The sequence below is a fragment of the Dermacentor andersoni genome, chromosome 1, assembly GCF_023375885.2.
Source record: "Dermacentor andersoni chromosome 1, qqDerAnde1_hic_scaffold, whole genome shotgun sequence".
In the NCBI taxonomy this organism is placed as follows: Eukaryota; Metazoa; Arthropoda; class Arachnida; order Ixodida; family Ixodidae; genus Dermacentor; species Dermacentor andersoni.
Window position 1 is genome coordinate 382794642 of NC_092814.1, and position 20884 is coordinate 382815525.

The 20884-nt window shown below is 47.4% G+C and overlaps 1 protein-coding gene across 2 annotated transcripts in view; it reads right to left on the reverse strand.

Moving 5' to 3' along the window:
• LOC129381821 (signal-induced proliferation-associated protein 1-like) overlaps positions 1–20884 on the reverse strand; it is a 45855-nt gene that overhangs the window by 15311 nt on the left and 9660 nt on the right. For both annotated transcript variants that reach the window (XM_055065006.1, XM_055065005.1), the window contains exon 4: positions 7037–7152. In XM_055065006.1, the coding sequence (XP_054920981.1) occupies positions 7039–7152 (114 nt within the window). In that variant the 3' untranslated portion in view covers positions 7037–7038. The remainder of the gene's footprint in view (positions 1–7036; positions 7153–20884) is intronic.

Genomic DNA, 20884 nt, shown 5'->3' on the forward strand with positions numbered 1-20884 from the left:
GCTTCTTGCAAACGATTAGGGCGCACTTGTAATCTGGCCTTCTAAAAATTCAACAAGTGGAATCAGTTCGCTGTCTTCCCGCTGCTGACGAGCAATTGTGGCTGTGTCTAGAACACCTACAAACGCCATGTCTTCGGCATCTTCTGTGACTTCCTGCTCAATCGGTGACCTTGAAAGGCAGTCGGCGTTGGAGTGCTTTCGTCTGGACTTGTACACCACTGTCATATCGAATACTTGAAGCCTTAGGCTCCAACGCGCTAGTCGACCGGACGGATCCTTCAAGTTCGTCAGCCAGTAAAGTGAGCGATGATCGCTGACCACACTAAAGGAACAGCCATAGAGATACGGGCGAAACTTCACAACTGCCCATACCACTGCAAGACATTCCTCTTCTGTGGATGAGTGATTAGACTCAGCACGTGAGAGTGTCATGCTTACATATGCAATGACTCTCTCGGCTAAGTCTTGCCACTGCACGAGCACAGTGCCTAGACCTACATTGCTAGCATCCGTATGAATCAAGGTAGGAGCGTCCTCATCGAAGTGAGCCAGTACAGGTGTTTTCAGGCGCTGTCGGAGATCATTAAACGCTGCTTGTTCTTCTTCGCCCCATACGAAGGCAACGTCTTCTCTTGTAAGGTGCGTTAACGGTCAAGCTATATGTGAAAAATTGGATATAAATCTTCGGTAATACGAGCAGAGACCTAGGAAACGCCACACTGCCTTCTTATCTGTTGGCATTGGAAACTTTGCGACGGCCGTGATCTTGTCGGGGTCAGGGTGGACGCCTTGATGACTCACAACATGACCTAAGAACTGGAGTTCCTTGAAACCAAAGTGACACTTTTCTGCTTTCAATGTTAAGCCGGCAGACAGGATTGTTTGTAGAACCGCCAGCAGCCATCTCGGGTGTTCCTCGAACGTTTCCGAAAAAACTATGATGTCGTCGAGGTATACTAGGCATGTCTGCCACTTCAGGCCTGACTGAACCATATCCATGAGTCGCTGAAAAGCTGCTGGAGCTGAGCATAAACCGAAAAGCAGGACCTTCAATTCGTAAAGCCCATCAGGTGTTATGGAAGCAGTCTTTTCTCTGTATCTCTTGTCAACCTCGATTTGCCAATAACCACTTTTGAGGTCCATCGATGAGAAATAGCGGGCATGCCTCATGCCTGTCAAGAGAATCGTCAATACGCGGTAATGAGCATACGTCTTTGTCACCCGGTTCAGCTTACGGTAGTCGACACAAAAACGTAGACTACGTGAGCATCACTACCAGTGATGCTCACAGGCTTTTTGATGGTTGGATAACGTCGTCTAGTATTTTCTTCACTTGCTCTCGGTACGTGCTCCACGTGCTCCCCATGTGCTACGTGCTCCAGTACGTACGGTGCTCCACGGTACGTGTTTTGTCAGATTGGTCTCGCTGTCTCCTCCGTGATAATCTGGTGCTTTGTCAGTGGCGTCTGACCAACTCTGGATGTCGACGAGAAGCAATCGCGAAACTGGTGAAGCAGGTCCACAAGGTGCTGCCTTTCCGCTGGTGATTAAAATTAAATAATGGGGTTTAAAGTGCCAAAACCACTTTCTGATTATGAGGCACGCCGTAGTGGAGGACTCCGGAAATTTCGACCACCTGTGGTTCTTTAACGTGCACCTAAATCTAAGTACACGGGTGTTTTTGCATTTCACCCCCATCTTTCCGCTGGTGATAAGCTCGCGCTCACGTCAAGAACAGGTAACGGTGCCGAAGAGCCTTGCTCTCCTTGTTGTAATGCATAGCATTCACCGAATTCCGCAATCTCGTCGAGGTAAGCAACTGCTGCGCTTTTTGCAACTTGTCGTCGTTGCTTGCTGAAGTTTGTCAGCAGTAGTTCTGTTTGCTCATGCATTACTTTGGCGAGACTTCTGGGCGTGGCAATACCTTGAGTGAGCAAAAGCGTAATTATCTGCTTGGAAATACTTTCCCCATCGTACTCTGTGTCCCACCTGATGGAAACAAGATGGCAAGATAACAGTGGTACGATCACGTTGTCTATGATGCGCAAAGACTTGCGTTGTAGTTTTGCCCTTTCGTCCCCAGAAAAAGTTAGTATACCTTCTGGTATGTTGATGACGGCACCGTACTCGCGTAAGAAGTCCATACCTAAGATTACGTCTTTGCAGCAGTCAGGGAGAATAACAAAATTTGCGACAAATGACGAATCCCCTATGTTGACCTTTGCAGTACACTTGCCGGTCGGTGTCAGTAGCTGGCCTCCAGCACCTTTAATGTGTGGCCCTGACCATTCCATTTTCACTTTGTGAAGTCTGTCCGCCAGTTTTTCAGTTATGATCGAAAAGTCAACGCGAGTGTCTACTAGCGCCGTCATGTCGTGGCCGTCAATTGATACAGTAACATCGACGCCAACAATCTCGCCTGTCGTCAAATCATCCAGCTGTATCGGCTTCTCGTTCGATGGCAATGGGGGATTTTCGGCACTTCGACGTGTGGCAACCTTCCCCCCGAGGTCTCGGCCTTCAGTTTCCCCGCGTGGGCTGGGAGATCACCCTCGGGCCACGTCACTGGAACTGCGTCTTGCAGCTGGAAAACAATGTCCTGGAGAAGGGAAGCGCGACCAGTAACCGGGAGTATCGGCTTGCCAGCTCGTTGAATTCGCGTCGATGTTCACTCGGCTGCCGTCAAAAGCACGATGAGAAGCAGGGGATGGAAACGCTTGGTACCCTTCGATGCGATAAAGGCAATGACGGCAGATGTGGCACGCTTCCCCCACAGTGGAAGCACAAGGGCCTGTAGTCAGCTGTGCGCCAAATGTTGGTTCTGCAAAGCGGTGGTCGCGTCGGTTGTTCCCTATGGTACCAAGGTGATGCCGGTGCTGACTGCTGGTGATACTGCGGCGTCGGCATTGGAGGTGGTGGTCGACGGACAACATCTGCGTAGCTGGACTGCCACGTCTGGAAATTTGGCTCGGGAGCCGCAAACGCTTGCTTTATTTCTTGGTGCCGACGCAGCTGTGCATTAATTTTGCGTGGCAGTGAGCATCTTAATTTCTTCGTGAACAATTTCGGGTAACAGCCAGCGCAAGGAACCCTCATCTGTGACCGTCACTGCTGTGGCGCTTGATGGTCCAGTGCTGGTCAGGCAATCATACTGGCGGCTGCGTAGGTGTAATGCGCGCTCTACGGCCGTCGATTCTTTCATAAATTTATTGATGCTCGTCGGCGGGTTCCGCAAAAGACCAGCAAACAGCTGCTTTTTTACGCCACACATGAGGTGGCTGAGTGTTTTTGCTTCGGGCATATCGGGGTCTGCACGACGACAAAGACGAGCCATATCCTCAGCGCACGTGGCAACAGTTTCATTCAGTTTTTGAATCCGTGGTTCAAGAAGACGCTGCATGTGGTCTCGCCTGTCAGTGCTCACAAACGTATGGAGGAACTGGCAGCATAACTCATCCCAGCTTGGCCAGATTCCCTCGCGATTTACAAACCACGTGCAGGCTCCGTCTTCAAAAGAGAGGCACCTTTTCATTGCGGAGTGCTCTTCTCGTCGCGACGATTGCATCCATGAGGCTGACGTACAGCTTCTGCCACTGTCAGGCCTGAATCGCCCGTGCTGTCGCTTTCCATGTTGTCCTCATCACTGTCGCTAGGCAACACTTCGGCAACACGATGGCAAAAAGTCAAACCTTGTAGCCGACATCTCTTCGCGGTAGCGGCAGTGCTGCCGAGCAATTTCTTTGCATTCCAGATGCCACACACTGTAGTCAACAGTAGACCGATGTTACGTGCCAGCACTGACTTCTTCGTGTCACGTTTGATAGCACAAACGATGTCTAATTTTTCTTCTATGCTGAGCAACCGGCATCTTTTTTTTATCCGAGTTTTGGCATGACGCGAGTTCTCGCTTGCACGACACCACAATGCTCTCTGGTGAATCGCCGAATGATGTTGATGTTGATTTCGATGAGGCTTCACGCGCAAACGCACAGGGTGTTTGGAGGCGTTGTGCTGATCTCTGAGGCTTATTGTTCTGCTGGGGCACCCGATGGAGACGACGCACCGCCGTGTTTGCGCGATGAAAAGTGGAAACACTACGTGTTAACCGATACGTATGCAATAAGCTGGCAGTTTATGCAGATACAAAACACATTATGTTCAATGGCCGCTGAGTCGGGGATCTGACTTTACTACTTTTAAAACGAAAGTACTGTTTAAGCGGGTACGGTTTAACGAGGTTTTACTGTACAAGAATACAAACAACAGTTACATGGTGAGTTGCAGTTTTGACGTAAGGTACAGTTGAGTTTGAGCTGTACATCCCAGCTCTAACCACTGGTCACACATCAACGGGGGCCGAAACAAGTGTTCACGGTGCAGAATGACAGTTCACTGGGCTGTGTCCTCAAAGTCACTCGAATTTTGTGCAACTCCTGCAGTTCCCGGAGTCAGAGAGTCTGAGGCAGACACCAACCATTGTGTCTGCCTCAGCCACCAACCACCACCTGATCCAATACACCAAAATTACATGATCATAAAAAAAGAAACCCAAGTCAACTGGGAGAGACAAACATAAAACTAGACACTTTCTTCTTTGCAAGTGATATGACTAATAAAAAAAATCGGCCCCTTGGTTAATCCCCTTCCTTCTCGTTTATTACATAACGAGGGTCTTGAATCCGGCAACATTGATTCCTTCAGGCAGCATGTGTGGGTTTATTGACCAGTCGCCTTCACCCAAAAAGATCACGTTCTCGGGACGCCTGCAACAGAAAGGACGTTCCACGTCCGCCGCCAAGGTCTGAGAGTGGTGGCACTCGCTAACACTCCCAGGGTTCTACTAGGACACATAAATACCCAAGAAAGTGGATGGGAAAACGACGCCACGGTAGCTCAATTGGTAGAGCATCGCACGCGAAATGCGAAGGTTGTGGGTTTGGTCCCCACCTGTGGCAAGTTGTTTTTTCATCCACTTTCATTTCCATTAATTTATCGTTTCTTTATTTCATTTATTAAGCACAAGCAATTTCCCCTATGTTGTCCTTGGTGTCAGTGCTTGTTGGCTTCTTATGATATGACTAATAAAAAAAATCGGGCCCTTCGGTTAATACCCTTCCTTCTCATTTATTACATAACGAGGGTCTCGAATCCGGCAACATTGATGCCTTCAGGTAGCATGCGTGGGTTTATTGACCAGTCACCTTCACCCAAAAAGATCGCATTTTCGCGACGCCTGCGGCAGAAAGGGCGTTCCACGTTCGCCACCAAGGAAAACAAATACCCAGGAAAGCAGATGGGGAAACGGCGCCGCAGTAGCTAAATTGGTAGAGCATCGCACGCGAAATGCGAAGGTTGTGGTTTCGGTCCCCACCTGTGGTTTTTTCATCCACTTTCATTTCCATTAATTTATCGTTTCTTTATTTCATTTATTAAGCACAAGCAATTTCCCCTATCTTGTCCTTGGTGTCAGTGTTTGTTGGCTTCTTATGATAGGTTCAGCAAGTTTCTAGCTCTGGCGCAGCACCAAATAACAACCCATATAAGAGTGCATTTATTTCTCAAGTGGCATCCTTACACGCAACTCTACCAACTGCATTTCTCGAACCTAGGGAAGCTCCTCCTGTGTTCTGTCTAGTAAATTTTAAGCAACAAAGAAGACAAAAATAAAGGGGGGGGGGGGGGGGGTATCAGCTCAGATGCGAGTCATTGCAGTACGTAATTTTCACAGCAATGTACTACCAAAATAGGATATCAAGACGTCAAACCAAGAGCTTTCACTCAATCAATACAAGAGCTGGACTCACAATTGATCCATCCAAGATTCAACTTTGTGAGCAGTCGAAAAATGAGAATTGGGACCAGTTAGACATTAATGTAGGGAACTACAGTAAAAGCTCGTTAAACCGTACCCGCTTAAACAGTAGTTTCATTTTAAAAGTAGTAAAGTCAAATGCCCGACTCAGCGACCATTGAACATAATGTGTTTTGTATCCGCATAAACCGTACCAGCTTATTGCGTACGTATCGGTTAACACGTAGTGTTTCCACTTTTCGTCGTGCAAACACGGCGGTGCGTCTTCTCCATCGGGCGGCCCGGCAGAACAAGCCTCAGAGATCAGACCAACAGCCTCCAAGCGCCCTGTGCGTTTGCACGTGAAGCCACATCAACATCAACATCATTTCGGCGCTGTGCCAGAGAGCATTGTGGCGTCGTGCAAGCGAGGACTCACGTCATGCTGTAGCCCGGATAAAAAAAGATGCCGGGTGCTCAGCATAGAAGAAAAATTATACATTGTTCGTGCTATCGAGCGTGACACGAAGAAGTTGGTGCTGGCACATGACAGGGATCTGCTGTTGACTACGGTGTGTGGCATTTGTAATGTGAAAAAGTTGCTCGGCAGCGCTGCTGCGACCACGAAGAGATGTCGGCTACAAGGTTAGACTTTTCGCCATCGTTACCTCTGTTGTTGCCGAAGTGCCGACTAGCGACAGTGATGAGGACGACACGGAAAGCGACAGCACGGGCGATTCAGGCCCGACAGTAGCAGAAGCTGCGCGTTACGTCAGCCTCATGGATGCAATCGTCACGACGAGAACAGCAACCGGTAATGAAAAAGGCACCCCGGGACTTCTGCAGCACTACCGTGTGCGTGCACGAAGAATACGTTAACGCCAACTAGGAATCTGCCATGCGAGTGTTTGCCGAGAAGAGGGGGCTGGCTGAAAAGCTGGCACGCAGCGTCAGTAAGTTTGTGGCCGCTGTTGTCGCTGCTAGGCCGCCGCGGCATCAAACGAAAATAACACTTTTGTCGCGCAAATTGAATCAATACTGCATGTTTTTTTTTTACCCTTTCATTGCACTCTCTCTGAGTTATCAAGAAGTTATCAAGAGTACTAATTCCAAGCGCAACGACAGTGGCAAACACAGAGACGACACAAGTGCTCATCCTGTGGCTGTCACTGCAGTCTGGTGACTCAGTTGCACTTTGAAGTAGCACTCGCGACGTGGCGTGCTAAATGGCCGATCGTGGCCTACCTTCAAGGGCTGCCATCCTTGTGCAGAGGCACGACTGTGTCACTGACCATCACAGATGTCTTGAGCAGGTCCCCCATCTGGTCGTAGCTAAGCGTTGTCACGGCCACCTTGCAGATCTGCATTTCGAGACAACTAATTATAGGCATGTGAATAATTTGGGAAACTGAATCGAAGACAAATAAAAAAATTCCTGAAGCAAATAGAATTGCAAGTCGAATGCTTTATTGGGAGATATGGATTTCGCATAAAAAAATATGACCAAAAAATTGTTTTTTTGAAAATAATGTTTTCAACTTCTATAACACTTTTTCTATCCGATTCCTAAATACTGAAAACAACATACAATTGCTCTAAAAAATGTGTTTCATAAGCCAGGATGGCGAAAAGCTTTGAGGAAATCACGAAAAAAACGGCTTTTTCAAGCCACAATATCTCCGGAATGGTGCGACCGAGTGCTATCTTCGTCCCACTAGAAAGACCATTTCTCCATCTTCACATCTGCTGCTTCAGCTTTCTCCTCCACACAGAAATGAGCGCAGAAAAAAACTAATGACTGCAGGTCATTGTGAAGCCTTCAATTGGCTGCACCCGCCATGTGACTGCAGTTCTTTTCATCACTGGTCTGACACTCCCTCCCAGGGGCGTCGTAGGATCGTTGCACCTTGTGCACTTTGGACGTCTCGACCACTGTGTTCTCGATGAATGTCGAAATGGGCGCGACTTGGACATCACAGAAGAGCACCAGATCCCTTCATGTCTTAAGGTCTTGAACCCGCGACTATGGATTTCGAGCATCGGTGTTACAGACTTCGCGACCAAGCACATCGCGCAGGCAATATTCTTGGACCCATGGCTAAGCCTTTCAAGCATCGGCACCTCAGATTCGGTGAGGTCAAGCCTATCACACGCTGGCTTCTCGTACCCGTGACCCCGCACATCACTCACGTACATCTTGAACCCATGTTAGCCATGGGTACAAGGAGCACGTGAGTGATGTGCGGGGTCACGGGTATTTTGTGTATCGGCATCTCTGTTTCTGCAATTAAGCACATGTGCCGACTCCTCAACCTCGCAGGCATTTTACACATCTACGCACCGGGCTCCGTGACTAAGCACATCGCGCACCAAAGTTGGGTGTTTATTTTATTTGTTTAGGTATTTTTCTTGGTCACTGTCCATGAGCTACAGTACAACTTTACTTTCTTGGCTTTATTATTTCAATTTGTTTGCACCCAATGTGTGTACCTGATGTGAAGGTGACAAGAAAAAATGAAAAGTGCTAATTTTTTATGTTCTACCTTCAACACACATTTGGCTATGCTTACAATATTCAACAAACTTACTGAAGTTATAATGGCCCAAAAAATAGAGAAAAATAAACGACAATCAAACAGGGTTACGTTGTGAATACAAAAAATTTGAATGTCACGTCCTCAACCACACATTCTGGAATGCACAGTGCTTCGAATAGGTCTTCTATCACATTTTGTAAGTCGTTCAGGCTTCGAACAAGCCCAAAGAAAGAAAGAATTTGTAAATGAAAATGTTGTTGAGACACAACTTAAAAATTCTTATGGTAACATCACAGAAACATTAGCACTAACAGCCAATTTTCATCAAAATCCACGAAGAAACAAGGAAGTCGATTTCAAAAGCCACATCCCTCTTAAATAGTGAATAGCTACTTTCACTATTACTATAAAGCATTGACATCCTAGTATATTCACAACATTAGTAGGCTTCATATATTTAAAAGCACAACTACAGCATTAGGAACATATAAGCACCTTCACTGCATACCCACATCTGCTTGGCAAGAGCAAATGATTGTGACTTAACTGGAATAGCCTGGCTCTCGCTGAGCGATGTAGTGTGCTTGACTACATAACTTCTGGTGTTTTATGTTTGCTATGGTGGTGCCAGGACGAACTTACTGGACTTGTGCTGGACTTATTTAATTATGCACAGCTGACAATTTCAAATATTCAAAATGTATTAGATAAATATTCATATTTGCATATGCAGTAAAACCACGTTATTTCAACCCTCATTAATTAGGAAAATCTGGTAATTAAAACTTGTCCTCTGGTATGCATTATTTAATGGCATCAAGCTCTCATTAATTTTCCCGTATTTGGCTGCACAACGGTCAATTCAAACAACCTTCAGAGCATGGAGAGTTGCAAACACACGATGCAAAAGTGCAAAAGCGCAAATAGCATCTAACCAAAACAAAGCGGTAGAGCCTGCATCGCCAAAGTCATCAGCGGAAACCATACAGGAACGACAGGAACAACACTTGTTCAACTGATCAAACACAAATGTGCACGACACCCACATTGGTCGCATGCTTTCAGAACTACATAGTCGCCATCCACATTTGCATCGACACCGACTGTGGTATCATCCGTAGCAGATGTGGCAAGCAGTAGTTTCATTTTGACTCCATGTGCGTTGGCTATGCACCTACAGAACTGCAGTCATCATCCATAATCGGGTTGAAAGCAACCACAGTTTTGTCCTCAGTGGCTGCAGCAAACAGTCGTTTTGTTTCGACTCAGTCCGTGCGTTAACTGTGTGCCTTCAGAACTGCGTGGCCGCCATCTATGACTACATCGATAACATCCACGATTTCGTCCACAGCAGTTGCTGTGAATACAGTGCAGTCCACTTATGATGACATCAAGAATGAAAAATCCGATTGTTATAACCGATCATCGCTACATCTGAACTGCCATTAAAAAAAAGCTGCCGAACATACCTTTGTAGCTCCGAAACCAAATTTGCCACTTTCGATAAAAAAATTTACGTTGTAGAAAGTAGGCTATGAAAAATAAAACGTTTATACCTCTAAACAGCGTGTCATGCTTCAGGCGCACTGAAATAATCAGAAATCTGCACTTGCTTTCGTTTCACAACTGCAGTGTGCATCGCATTCAACTGCTGCACAAACACTGGCAGATATAATTTAGCATGCATGAAAACAATGAGCGACTTGATCGACGACAATGCATTTTGGGTAAACATCGGAGTCAGTGTCAAACACGGGCCTTTGTCAATCTCATCGTCACTGCCGCTGCTTTTGTCGCCTCCGACGTACAACGCCACCATCTCTCGCGACAATGATCGCTTCGTCGGAGATTCTTTGCAGAACGAGGCAGCGCTATCTGCACTCAGAAACTCCTCCATCGAAGCACCACCTATTTTATCGCCAGCAGCGATGCACCCCCAGAGTTCGGTAATGTCAGTGGCTTCCACCGTGTTGGTTTCAACCGATTGGGGGGTTTTGCCCTGGCACACAAAGCCCACCTTTTCTTTTGATCGGCATGACCTTCATGGTCGTGGCACTCCCGGTTATCGACTGCGCGAGCTTGTACTTTGAGTCTTGCAAAATTTTCAGCTTCGCCTCAAGCGACACAGCTTTGTGCTTTGTCGGTGCACCTACCGCTGCTTCTGCGGAGCATTTCCACACTCAGACAAAAAGAGGGATACTGTATTTTATATTATATATATATATAAAGAAAGGGGGCGCAGCCATGATTCGCTTCTCGCATTTTTCCCTACTTCTCCGGATGCTCGCCGGCGACGCAGATGCAAAGCAGCTGGTGCCATCTTCTGGCACACTGTGCGAACTTGCGATGCTCTCAGTGGCTTTCGCAATTGGCTTGCGGGCAGGACGCGCTGCGCGGTAATGGCAGCAGATACGAACTCGCATAGCAAACTTCTTGCCCAGAACCAATTCGCACAACGAGGGCGCCTTGCATGCTTGCCAGGCGTTACCACGAGCGATCTTCCTCAGGCTTCTGGTAGCTGGTTGTAAAGCAGCCGAAAGTTCCCATTTTTGTTTCTTCCTTAGTGTCACTGGCACAGCATTTGTCGCATGGCCGAGTGCCTCGAGAGGAAAAGGGGACGAGAGATTATACTTAGTAGCCGACTGTGCCTGGTTTTCATGCTATTTGCCTCTGCATCGCCCAGATGGCGCACATTGTGGCTGACGGCATCGAGAACGAGGGCCGCCGACAGGCCTGTTTCATGCCAAATTTCAATAATGCTATCCTCTCCAGCTGCAGTACTAGACAACTGTTGCTGGAGGAAGCTCTCAGGAAATTAAACCAATGTAAACATGAATCATCACAATGTGTTTTTACAAGGGGTGCGCAATACTGATTAGTAAATTTCAAATCGAATATCGAATCAAATCAGGAAAGAAGTTTCCAATATTGAATCCAATATCAGAAAATTTGACACGAACTTTTACACTTACAATTTTTATGCAAAAAACAAGCAGCTGCACATGCTCAAGATGATATTCACATTTCTTCCCACTAATGCCGAAGAAATAACAAATTTGCCTTAAGTACCAATGAGGTTCTCAGTTTAATAATGGGCCATACTGTGCTTAATGGTAATCTATTCGTGACTCAATCACCACTCCGCGTGTCGTCTTTGTTGACAGTAAAGAGCAAGTGCCGTCTCCGCTGTTTTCATCGTCACGTTGGGTGTGACTTACGACCTGTCAAAGATTCTGAAATGTGGAAGGTTTGGGCAAGTTTGCATGATGCTTGCGCACGCGAACTTGCCACAGACTCCAATTAATTACACACGTGCGCTCCTGTAGTCCCCTGTCACAGTCCAATAAGGCTTCCACTGGGGCTATTTTGCACGACATCATTCTGTTTACTGCGCTATACGTTGCACAAAGGATGCATTGTAACAATAGAGTGTAGTAAACAGAATGATGCTGCCACAGTATGAGCACTGAGATGCCTAAAGCGTTGCACAATGTAGGTTCCCAAAAGTCAGCTTTGCCGCAATACAGCAGTGTTATGCGGTCAAGCATGTGCAATGTAGTGCACTGAAGCCCAAGAATGCAAGGGGGCCACTGCGACAGGATATAAAATGTGGTGCCTAATAATACATGCGCACACCCGCCATCTCCTGTTACAGTACGAGCACCAAGATGCTTAATAATTGTACTGGCAGGACTTAGAAGCTATTTTGAAAGTGGCTGTGGTGATTTAAGCTTTCAGAGCACTTAAAGGCGTGCATTTGATTTCAACTGCCCAATTTTTCTGGCGTTCTTGCATTCGCTAGCGAGTCCGAAAAATCAGACGCTGGCTCTGTATTGGTTTAATGCTAAACGCATTATTGTCAACAGTCATTGTGAGACAGGTTCTGCCAAATTTATTAAGACATAAAAATGAGTTGAGTGAATTTCATTTACAATAGTAAAACATTTGTTATGCTAGCTGATCCACATATTCAATAACAAACCACAAACAGTTAAACCTCAACATAATGAACTTCAATATAATTAAATTCTCAATATAAAAGTATTTAACTTATAACTTCTTGTCCATAGAACACCATGTATTGTTTGAATGGTTTTGACGTGTAGGTAGAGTGTTGGAAAACGAACTGCATTTGGATGCGTCTATATTGAGATTGTTGAAGCATCTGGAATAAAAATTTAAGGTGGGCTTCTTTCGCTCTATCTGCTAGCGTATTTAGATTAGATGCGGTAAGAAGGTTAGAGGGCGAATCTGTGCACCTGTACCTGTTATCTACAAATCTTATGGCTTTTCTTTGCTATGCTTCTAGTTTTCTTAATTAAGTTAGTGTATGCGGAAACAAAACCAGGTTGGCATATTCTAAAATTGGCCGTATGAATGTCTTATAGGCGAGCAGTTTAATTGAAGTGGGTGCTAGCTTTAGGCATCTTTTAAGAAAAAATAACTTACGTAGTGCTGCTGCGGTAATGTTATCGATGTGCGGGGTCCACTTAAGCTCTGCGGTAAGTGCCACACCTAAATATTTATCTTTGTTAACTTTAGTCAGCACAGTGTCATTGACTGCATAAGCAAATTTAGAAGGATTTTTTTTGTAGTGACGGTAATTACGGCGGATTTTTTAGGTTAATTGTCATGTAGCACTGCTCACACCCCTCAGATATTGTGTTGACGGATGCACTCAGGGCAAGGTGGTCTGCATGACTTGATTTCCCGGTAAATTTCACAGTCATCGGCAAAAGGTTTCATGTTGGAATCGATTCTTGTTGCGATGTCATTAATGTAGATTAAGAATAATAACGGCTCAAGGACTGATCCTTGGGGTACATCCGATGACACAGAAAGAGTATGTGATGTAACGTGCTCAACGAATACAAATTGTTTCCGATTAAGCAAAAAGTCCTTGATCCAATGGGTAATTGGGCCATTACCCAAAATGGCTTCTAGTTTGATAATTAATTTATTATGGCTTACACTATCAAAGGCTTTTGAGAAATCTAGTAGAACCATATCTGTTTGACTTCGGTTATTCAGGTTATAAGCAAGGTCATGTACAACTTCGATCAATTGTGTAGTAGTTGATAAACCATCTTAAAATCCATGCTGGTTTGGAGAAAAAAAGTTTAGTCGCTAAAGAAAAAGTGTGATGTGTTTAAAAATAATATGTTCAAGAAGTTTGCACGATGTACTTGCAAGAGATACAGGCCTATAATTTTATACCATATCTTTATCTCCGGATTTATGTATTGGTATAATTTTAGCTAATTTCCAGTCGGACGGTAATTTAGAGGATTGGAAAGATTTCCTGAAAGTTACGCCTAGATATTTGCTACTCCATTCCGCATACCTCTTAAGAAAGTCATTCGGGATGTTATCGGGGCCACTAGATTTCTTAGAATCTATTTCTAACAGAAGGTTCACAATACCGGCATCCGTAATAATTAGGTCATCGATGGTCGTGGTAAAGCTAGAATTGACCATGGGTACATTTTTATTTTCGACAGTGAATACTGACTGCAAAAAAATCATTAAATGAATCAGCTTTCTCATGTTTTTCTTCTGCAGACAGCTAGGGACTGCTGCATTTCCAATGAAGTGCTTCGAGAACCTACGAGGATTGTTTGCAAGGAAATTCGGAAGAGTTTCGTTAAAGTTAAAGTCCTTTGCTGCTTTGGCCTTGTTTCAGAGATCATCCATAGCGTACTGCAGTTTTGAATTTGTCGGCTGGCATGGAGTGTTCTTTACAGTTTTACGAAGCCGATTCAGTCGACGTTTTGACTGAATAACCTCTTGCGTGATCCACGGGTTAGACCTCTGTCATTTCTTTATCTTTTTCGGAATATACTTATTTATACAAAAAAATACAATTGATTTGAACGTAGAGTATTCATAGAGTATTTACATCACAGGATGCGTCAGATGCGAGCTGTGAAAAGCTGTAAAAGTGGCAATCTAAGTGCGTTAGTATACTGCTGTCATCCGCCTTGTGAAAGTTGGTTATCACAGAAACTTCGCTATGATTGATTAGGGTGTTGCTAATTGGTAAGGTGCATATTGCCGTATTTATTCGAATCTAGGCCAATAGTTTTTTTTCGAATAATCATGTTCCAAACCCTAGGGTCGGCTTAGATTCGAGGATTCTAAAAAACGTGGTAGTTTTTCATTGAAACTGCTAAATATGCTGCATAGCTGGCGCCATCTAGAAAAGTCAGTATCGCAGCCGCTGTTCGCCACGCAAGTAGCCAACTGTACACAAGCGAGGTCGCCATTTTGACCTGTGTCGCGTCGGCCGTATCGGTGTGCGGCGTGGTGTTATCGCGATGGCACCAAGCAGGAGATGCCACTACAGTGCCGCTTTCTAGCGAAAAGTTGTGATAGCCACAGAGGCATCGTTAAACCTTCAAGCCGGGCAGGACTTCGGCGTCGACGAGAAAAATGTCCGGCGTTGGAGGGGACAACGACAGCAGCTTTTTGCGTTCACCGCAACGAGGACGGCATTTAGCGGACCAAAGAAAGGCCGTCACCATGAAGTGGAGGCAGTTTTGGCCGACTTTGTTCGGACGCAGAGAGCAGCTTCCCTTCCGGTGACAACAGAAGTGCTCCAAGCAAAAGCTAAAGAACTTTCGAGGGAGCGAGGCCTAACGCCAAAGGATTTCAAAGCCAGCCGGGGCTGGCTTGAGAAATTCATGAAGCGCTTTGGCTTCAGCCTCCGACGTTGCACTTCAATCACCCAGACGCTGCCAAGATATTTCGAAGAACAGCTGATAGCTGTTGAGCATTACGTGCTGCAAAAGAGAGAAGTGGCAGGCTACAGCCTTGGGCAAATCGGCAACGCCAACCAGACGGCTGTGTATTTTGATATGCCAGTGGTGTACACCGTGCATGAAAAGGTGCCAAGGAGGTGAAGGTGCGCTCTGCGGGCTACGAGAAGCAGCGCACAACTGTGATGCTGTGCTGCACAGCTGATGGACATAAACTCCCTCCTTATATTGACACAGAGATGTGGGGCTCCTGCACCGCAGGATGGCGCGCGCGATAGTCGGCGCCACGAAAGACGATGAAGTGCTTAAGCTGCACGCTTTTCTTCTGGCCCGCCATTAAAGAGAAACATTGATTTTGTAAGACTCCGTTTTCAATCCACGTTACTTTTTTCTGGTGCAGGTGCGGAATACATGCTACCACTCCGAGATCAAATGCAGCCTACAAGCCCAGTACGAGGACCGGTCGAGCAGACTCCTGTTCACGTACCGACAAGCCGTCGACTTCAAGGACTGCCACTTGAGCACGAGCCTCTATCGAATACAGTCAGAAGGATGAGTATATTGGTTCCGTCTTCTTCCTCAACAGCACCGGCCAAGGTCGTGCTTAACCAGCTGTGAATCCCCACATCCTTCCATGGGGACACCTTCGAGGATGTTGAGGACTGGCTTGATCACTTTGAACATGTCGCAGAATTCAACGGCTGGACTCCAGAGCGCAAACTACGCAACGCCTACTTTGCCCTCGAAAACTATGCACGAACATGGTTTGAGAACCATGAGGCGGCCTTATCGACATGGGACGAATTCCGACGGCAGCCAATCAGCACATATGCCAGCCTCGATCGCAAGGAGCGAGCTGAATCTGCAATTCAGGCGAGAGTACAGCAGCCGAATGAAAGTGTCACAATGTTTGTCGAAGATATGTGCCGACTTTTCCGACGCGCGGATCCATCCATGCCGGAAAAAAAGAAGGTCAGGAACTTGATGCGCAGTGTCAAGCAAGAGTTATTCGGTCAGTAATCAGGCAGGCAGTACAAGTCCCAGAGTGAAGCGAGACACCACAGCACGAGGTACGACAGCCACAGCCTCGCATGTCATATGCGGAAGCTGCGCGAAGTTCGCTGTCTCCAACTTTTCACGATGCGCACGATGTCCTGGACTTTCATGGTGTGCGCGCCGTTGAACAAGCAACTGGCGACTTCAGGACTTGCCGCATGCCATTCATGGCTGACACACGACCACCCCACAAGAGCAACGTATGGCGCACCGCAGACCGGAGGCCCTTGCGTTTTCATTGCGATGAAGCCGATCACCTCTACAGGGCGTGTCCTTACCGCCGGGCTGGGCTTCATGGATTTTCACTGAATGCGCCGTGCCCGCGCAATGGTGAACGCCCCTTGGAGATTGACGCATACCTCGCAGATGCCAGGACCTCGTTTTCCCCACGATTCCGTGAACCCCAGTCACCGTCACCCGCCCAAAACAGGTCTTCCAGCCCCCTATTCAAGCAGAGAGCAACGAGACGTCGCTCACCCAGCCCAGCCTCCCGGGAAAACTGAGTCCAGCGACCTCCGGAGTTGAGGTCGCTGACGTTGCAAACGCTGAAGATCCTCCACTACGACGACCGCGATATGACGTAATTGAGACACAGAGAATGCAGTGTAGTTCCGTGTCAGTATCCTGCAACGTACCAGTTACCATAGATGACCACGAAGTCACGGCGTTAATCGACACGGGTGAGGACACGTCTGTCATGAGCCAGAATCTCGCGCGTATACGGAACAAAGTTTCGACGCAATGGACCGGAACTCAGATTCGTACTGCAGGAGGGCATCTCATAACTCCAATGGGCCAGTGCACCGCACGAGTCAACATTCGGGGCTTCACGTACATCGGCGACTTCGTCATTCTTCCTGAATGTTCAAAGGGCCTTATACTCGGCATAGATTTCCTTCAGGCGAACGGTGCCATCATCGACCTGCAAGAGTCTAAAGTCAGCTTCGCTACTGCGCAAGCCATAGCGAACAGTAATGACAACGACCGTGACATTGCGCTTCGCGTAGCTGACGATCACGTCACGTTGCCACCCAATGGCAGCGTGCTTACCCTTGTCCGATGCACCATGGAGGACAACGCCCAAGGAATTGCTGAGGGAAACATGCCCCTGCTTCTTCAGCGCCACATTTGTATAGTCAGAGGGCTTCTTCAGGTGCGAAACAAATGTTCAGTCATTTTGCTAACAAACTTCGGCATGTACCGCAGGGAACGACAATCGCATTTCTTCGCGAAATCACTGCTGTTACTGACATTGCCACGTTGGAAACCGCATCGTCTCAGTAATCTGAGTTACCCAGCCTAAAAGAACGGATTCACGTTAACGCTGCTCTGCCAGACCATCAGAAAGACCGTCTACTGAGTCTCGTGAATGAATTTGCGGACTGTTTTTCAACGTCATCCAAAGTGCGGCGCATGGCCATCACAAAGCACCGCATTATTAGGGACGAGCCTGCACGTCCTGTTCGTCAGCATCCTTACAGAGTGTCTCCAGTGAAAAGAGAAGCGATGAAGCATCAGGTGAAAGAGATGCTCCAAGACGACGTGATCCAGCCGTCCACCAGCCCGTGGGCCTCCCCTGTAGTGTTAGTCAGAAAGAAAGACAACACACTACGCTTCTGTGTAGATTACAGAAAGTTGAACCATGTCACTAAGCACGATGTTTATCCATTGACGACGCATTGGATCGTCTACAACATGCCAAGTTTTTTTCTTCGTAGGATCTTAAATCAGGGTATTGGGAAATCGAAGTTGATGAACAGGATCGTGAAAAAACCACGTTTGTGACACCTGACGGGCTTTATGAGTTCAAAGTTCTCCCCTTCGGTCTCTGTTCCGCACCTGCCATCTTTCAGCGGATGATGTATCCATCATCCGTGCTTGCTGAACTCAAATGGCAAACCTGCCTCGTATACTTGGACGACATCGTGTTCTCGAGCACGTTTGACGAACATCTCGCACGACTCGAGAGTGTCCTCGCTCAGTAAATACTGCTGGCCTCACCATCAAGCCTGAAAAATGCTACTTTGGGTTCCAAGAGCTCAAATTTCTTGGCCATGTCGTTGGTCCTCAAGTCGTCCGACCAGACCCCGCCAAGTTAACTGCCGTCGCCGAGTTTTCAGCACCCACAGACAAGAAGGCTGTCCAACGCTTCCTTGGTTTGTGCGCATATTATAGGCGCGTCGTCAAGAATTCTCGAGAATTGCTGAGCCTCTGACACAGCTTACACGCGACGATGTACCTTTCATTTGGGCGGACGAGCAGCAGCAGTCGTTCAATGAATTGCGCAAGCATTTGCAAGAGGCCCCAATACTTGCTCATTTCAACGAAGACACTGACACTGAAATTCATACTGACGCCAGCAATGCGGGTCTCGGCGCAGTCCTTGTGCAGTGGCAAGCTGGTGCGGAATGCACCATTGCTTATGCAAGCCGCAGTCTCACTAAAGCTGAGAAAAACTACTCAACCACTGAAAAAGAAGGCTTAGGGGTTGTGTGGGCAATTGGTAAATTCCGACCCTACTTGTACGGTAGACCCTTTAAGGCTATCAGCAATCACCACGCCCTGTGCTGGCTTGCCAACCTCAAGGATCCTTCAGGCAGACTAGCCCTTTGGAGCCTGCGCTTACAAGAGTATGATATTACAGTTGTCTACCGATCTGGAATGAAGCACAGTGACGCTGAATGTTTGTCACGCACACCACTCCCTACGACGTCATCGGACCCTGACCATGACTTGCCATTTGTCGGCGTTATCAACGCCATAAAAATGGCTGAGCACCAGTGCGCCGACGTTGAGCTGCTGCCGCTGATCAAGCACCTCCAACGAGTTGAAGGTGTTTTACCCCGCTCGCTCGTGCGCGGCTTATCAACATACTACTCCACAACAACATCCTTTACAGGAAAAACTGCGGAAGCGGTCCCAATATGTACCTCCTTGTCATGCCATCAGCGCTATGCCAAGACGTTTTCCAAGCCTGCCATGAGGAGCCATGCGCGGGACACCTGGGATTCGCTAAGACATTAGCAAGGATACAACAGAAGCATTACTGGCCTCGGCTTTATTCTTCTGTGCAACGGTACGTGAAGACCTGCTGCGATTGTCAGCACTGCACGAAACCACCAGTTAAACTGGCTGGCTTTCTCCATCCTGTGGACCCTCCTCAAGCACCGTTTAAGAAATAGGAATGGATCTACTTGGGCCATTCCCAGTAACTTCGTTGCGCAACAGATGGATAGTCGTCGCTACCGACTACTTAACCCGGTACGGCGAAACCGAAGCTATTCCTCAAGCAAATTCATATGAAGTGGCCAAGTTCTTTGTACGCCACATCGTCCTACGACATGGTGCACCGTCTGTTCTCATCATCGACCGCGGTACAGCATTTACAGCGCAACTTATGCAGGACGTTCTCCAGCTGACGTATAGCTCTCACCGCAAGAGCACTGCGTATCACCCTCAAACCAATGGATTAACGGAACGTCTGAATAGGACACTGGCTTATATGCTCTCCATGTATGTCGATGTACAGCACAAGATGTGGGACGAGACCTCACCCTATGTGAGTTTCGTGTATAACACTGCTATACAGGAGACTACACAGTTTACGCTGTTCGAACTTGTATACGGGCGCCACGTCACGTCAACACTTGATGCCATGCTACCTCTGGCTGATAATAGCCTGACCAGCGAACACGTGGAAGAGTTCGTACAAAGAGCCGAAGGGGCACGCCAGCTTGCTCGGCATCGTATCCGGAGCCAACAGCATACCGACCCCCTTCGATACAACCAGGGTCGACGCAGCATCCATTACAATACGCCTGCGTGAGGGTCTGGACGCCCGTCCGTCGCCGTGGACTCTCGGAAAAGTTGATCCGCCGGTATTTTAGTCCCTACAAGGTTACACGCTGCCTCAGTGACGTGACCTACGAAGTCATCCCCTACAGTTCTGACCCCGGTTCACTCTGTCGTTGTCCTCGCGCTGAAGTTGTTCATGTAGTGCACATGAAACCATACTATGCACGTACGTGAACGGCGAGATGCACCTGAGAAGCTCCATTTAGTATGTCGCTGAAATAACGTTTTGACGCGAACGAGACGGTCACTTTGCGCATGGGGGCAATTGACAAAGATGTGGGGCTCCCGCACAGCAGGACCATACCTGCCAACCTGGCGAGATAAAAAATCGGGAGACTTATTATTCGTCCGAAGGGGGGGGGGGTGCATTCACTGTTTCAACCTTCCAGTGGGACCGGGGGGGGGGGGGGTTTCGTTCAAACTTACAGGCCCTGTTCGATGAGTCCTTTTGCAGGACCTTGCAGCAGCAGACTTTGCTCACTTAAATTCGTCGGAGTAGCTTTGCTCAAAACATGGTCCAGACTGAGGGCCCTCCACTAGCAACAGGTGCTGGAGGGTTGTGTTGCACACTGATGAGCGGAACTCAGTCCTAGTTTTTCGCGCAGTTCTAAATATCCTCTCACACTCTGCGTTGCTATGTGGTATCACGAGTAAATCCAGCATTACCTTAGCAACTCGGTGAAACACGTTTTCCATCAGTGTTTTTCATTTTCCCAACCATAGACCACTGCACGTCTCACCTTTATTCAGTGAGAATGTCCTCTGGAAGACTGTGGGCCTGTAGTGTGGCAAACTCAGCTTCGAGAGCATCCAAATCGTCTTCAGCAGATTCAGTGAAATCTCGGGGCAGCAGCTGAGGAAAACGCTGAATAAAGAAACGAAGACTC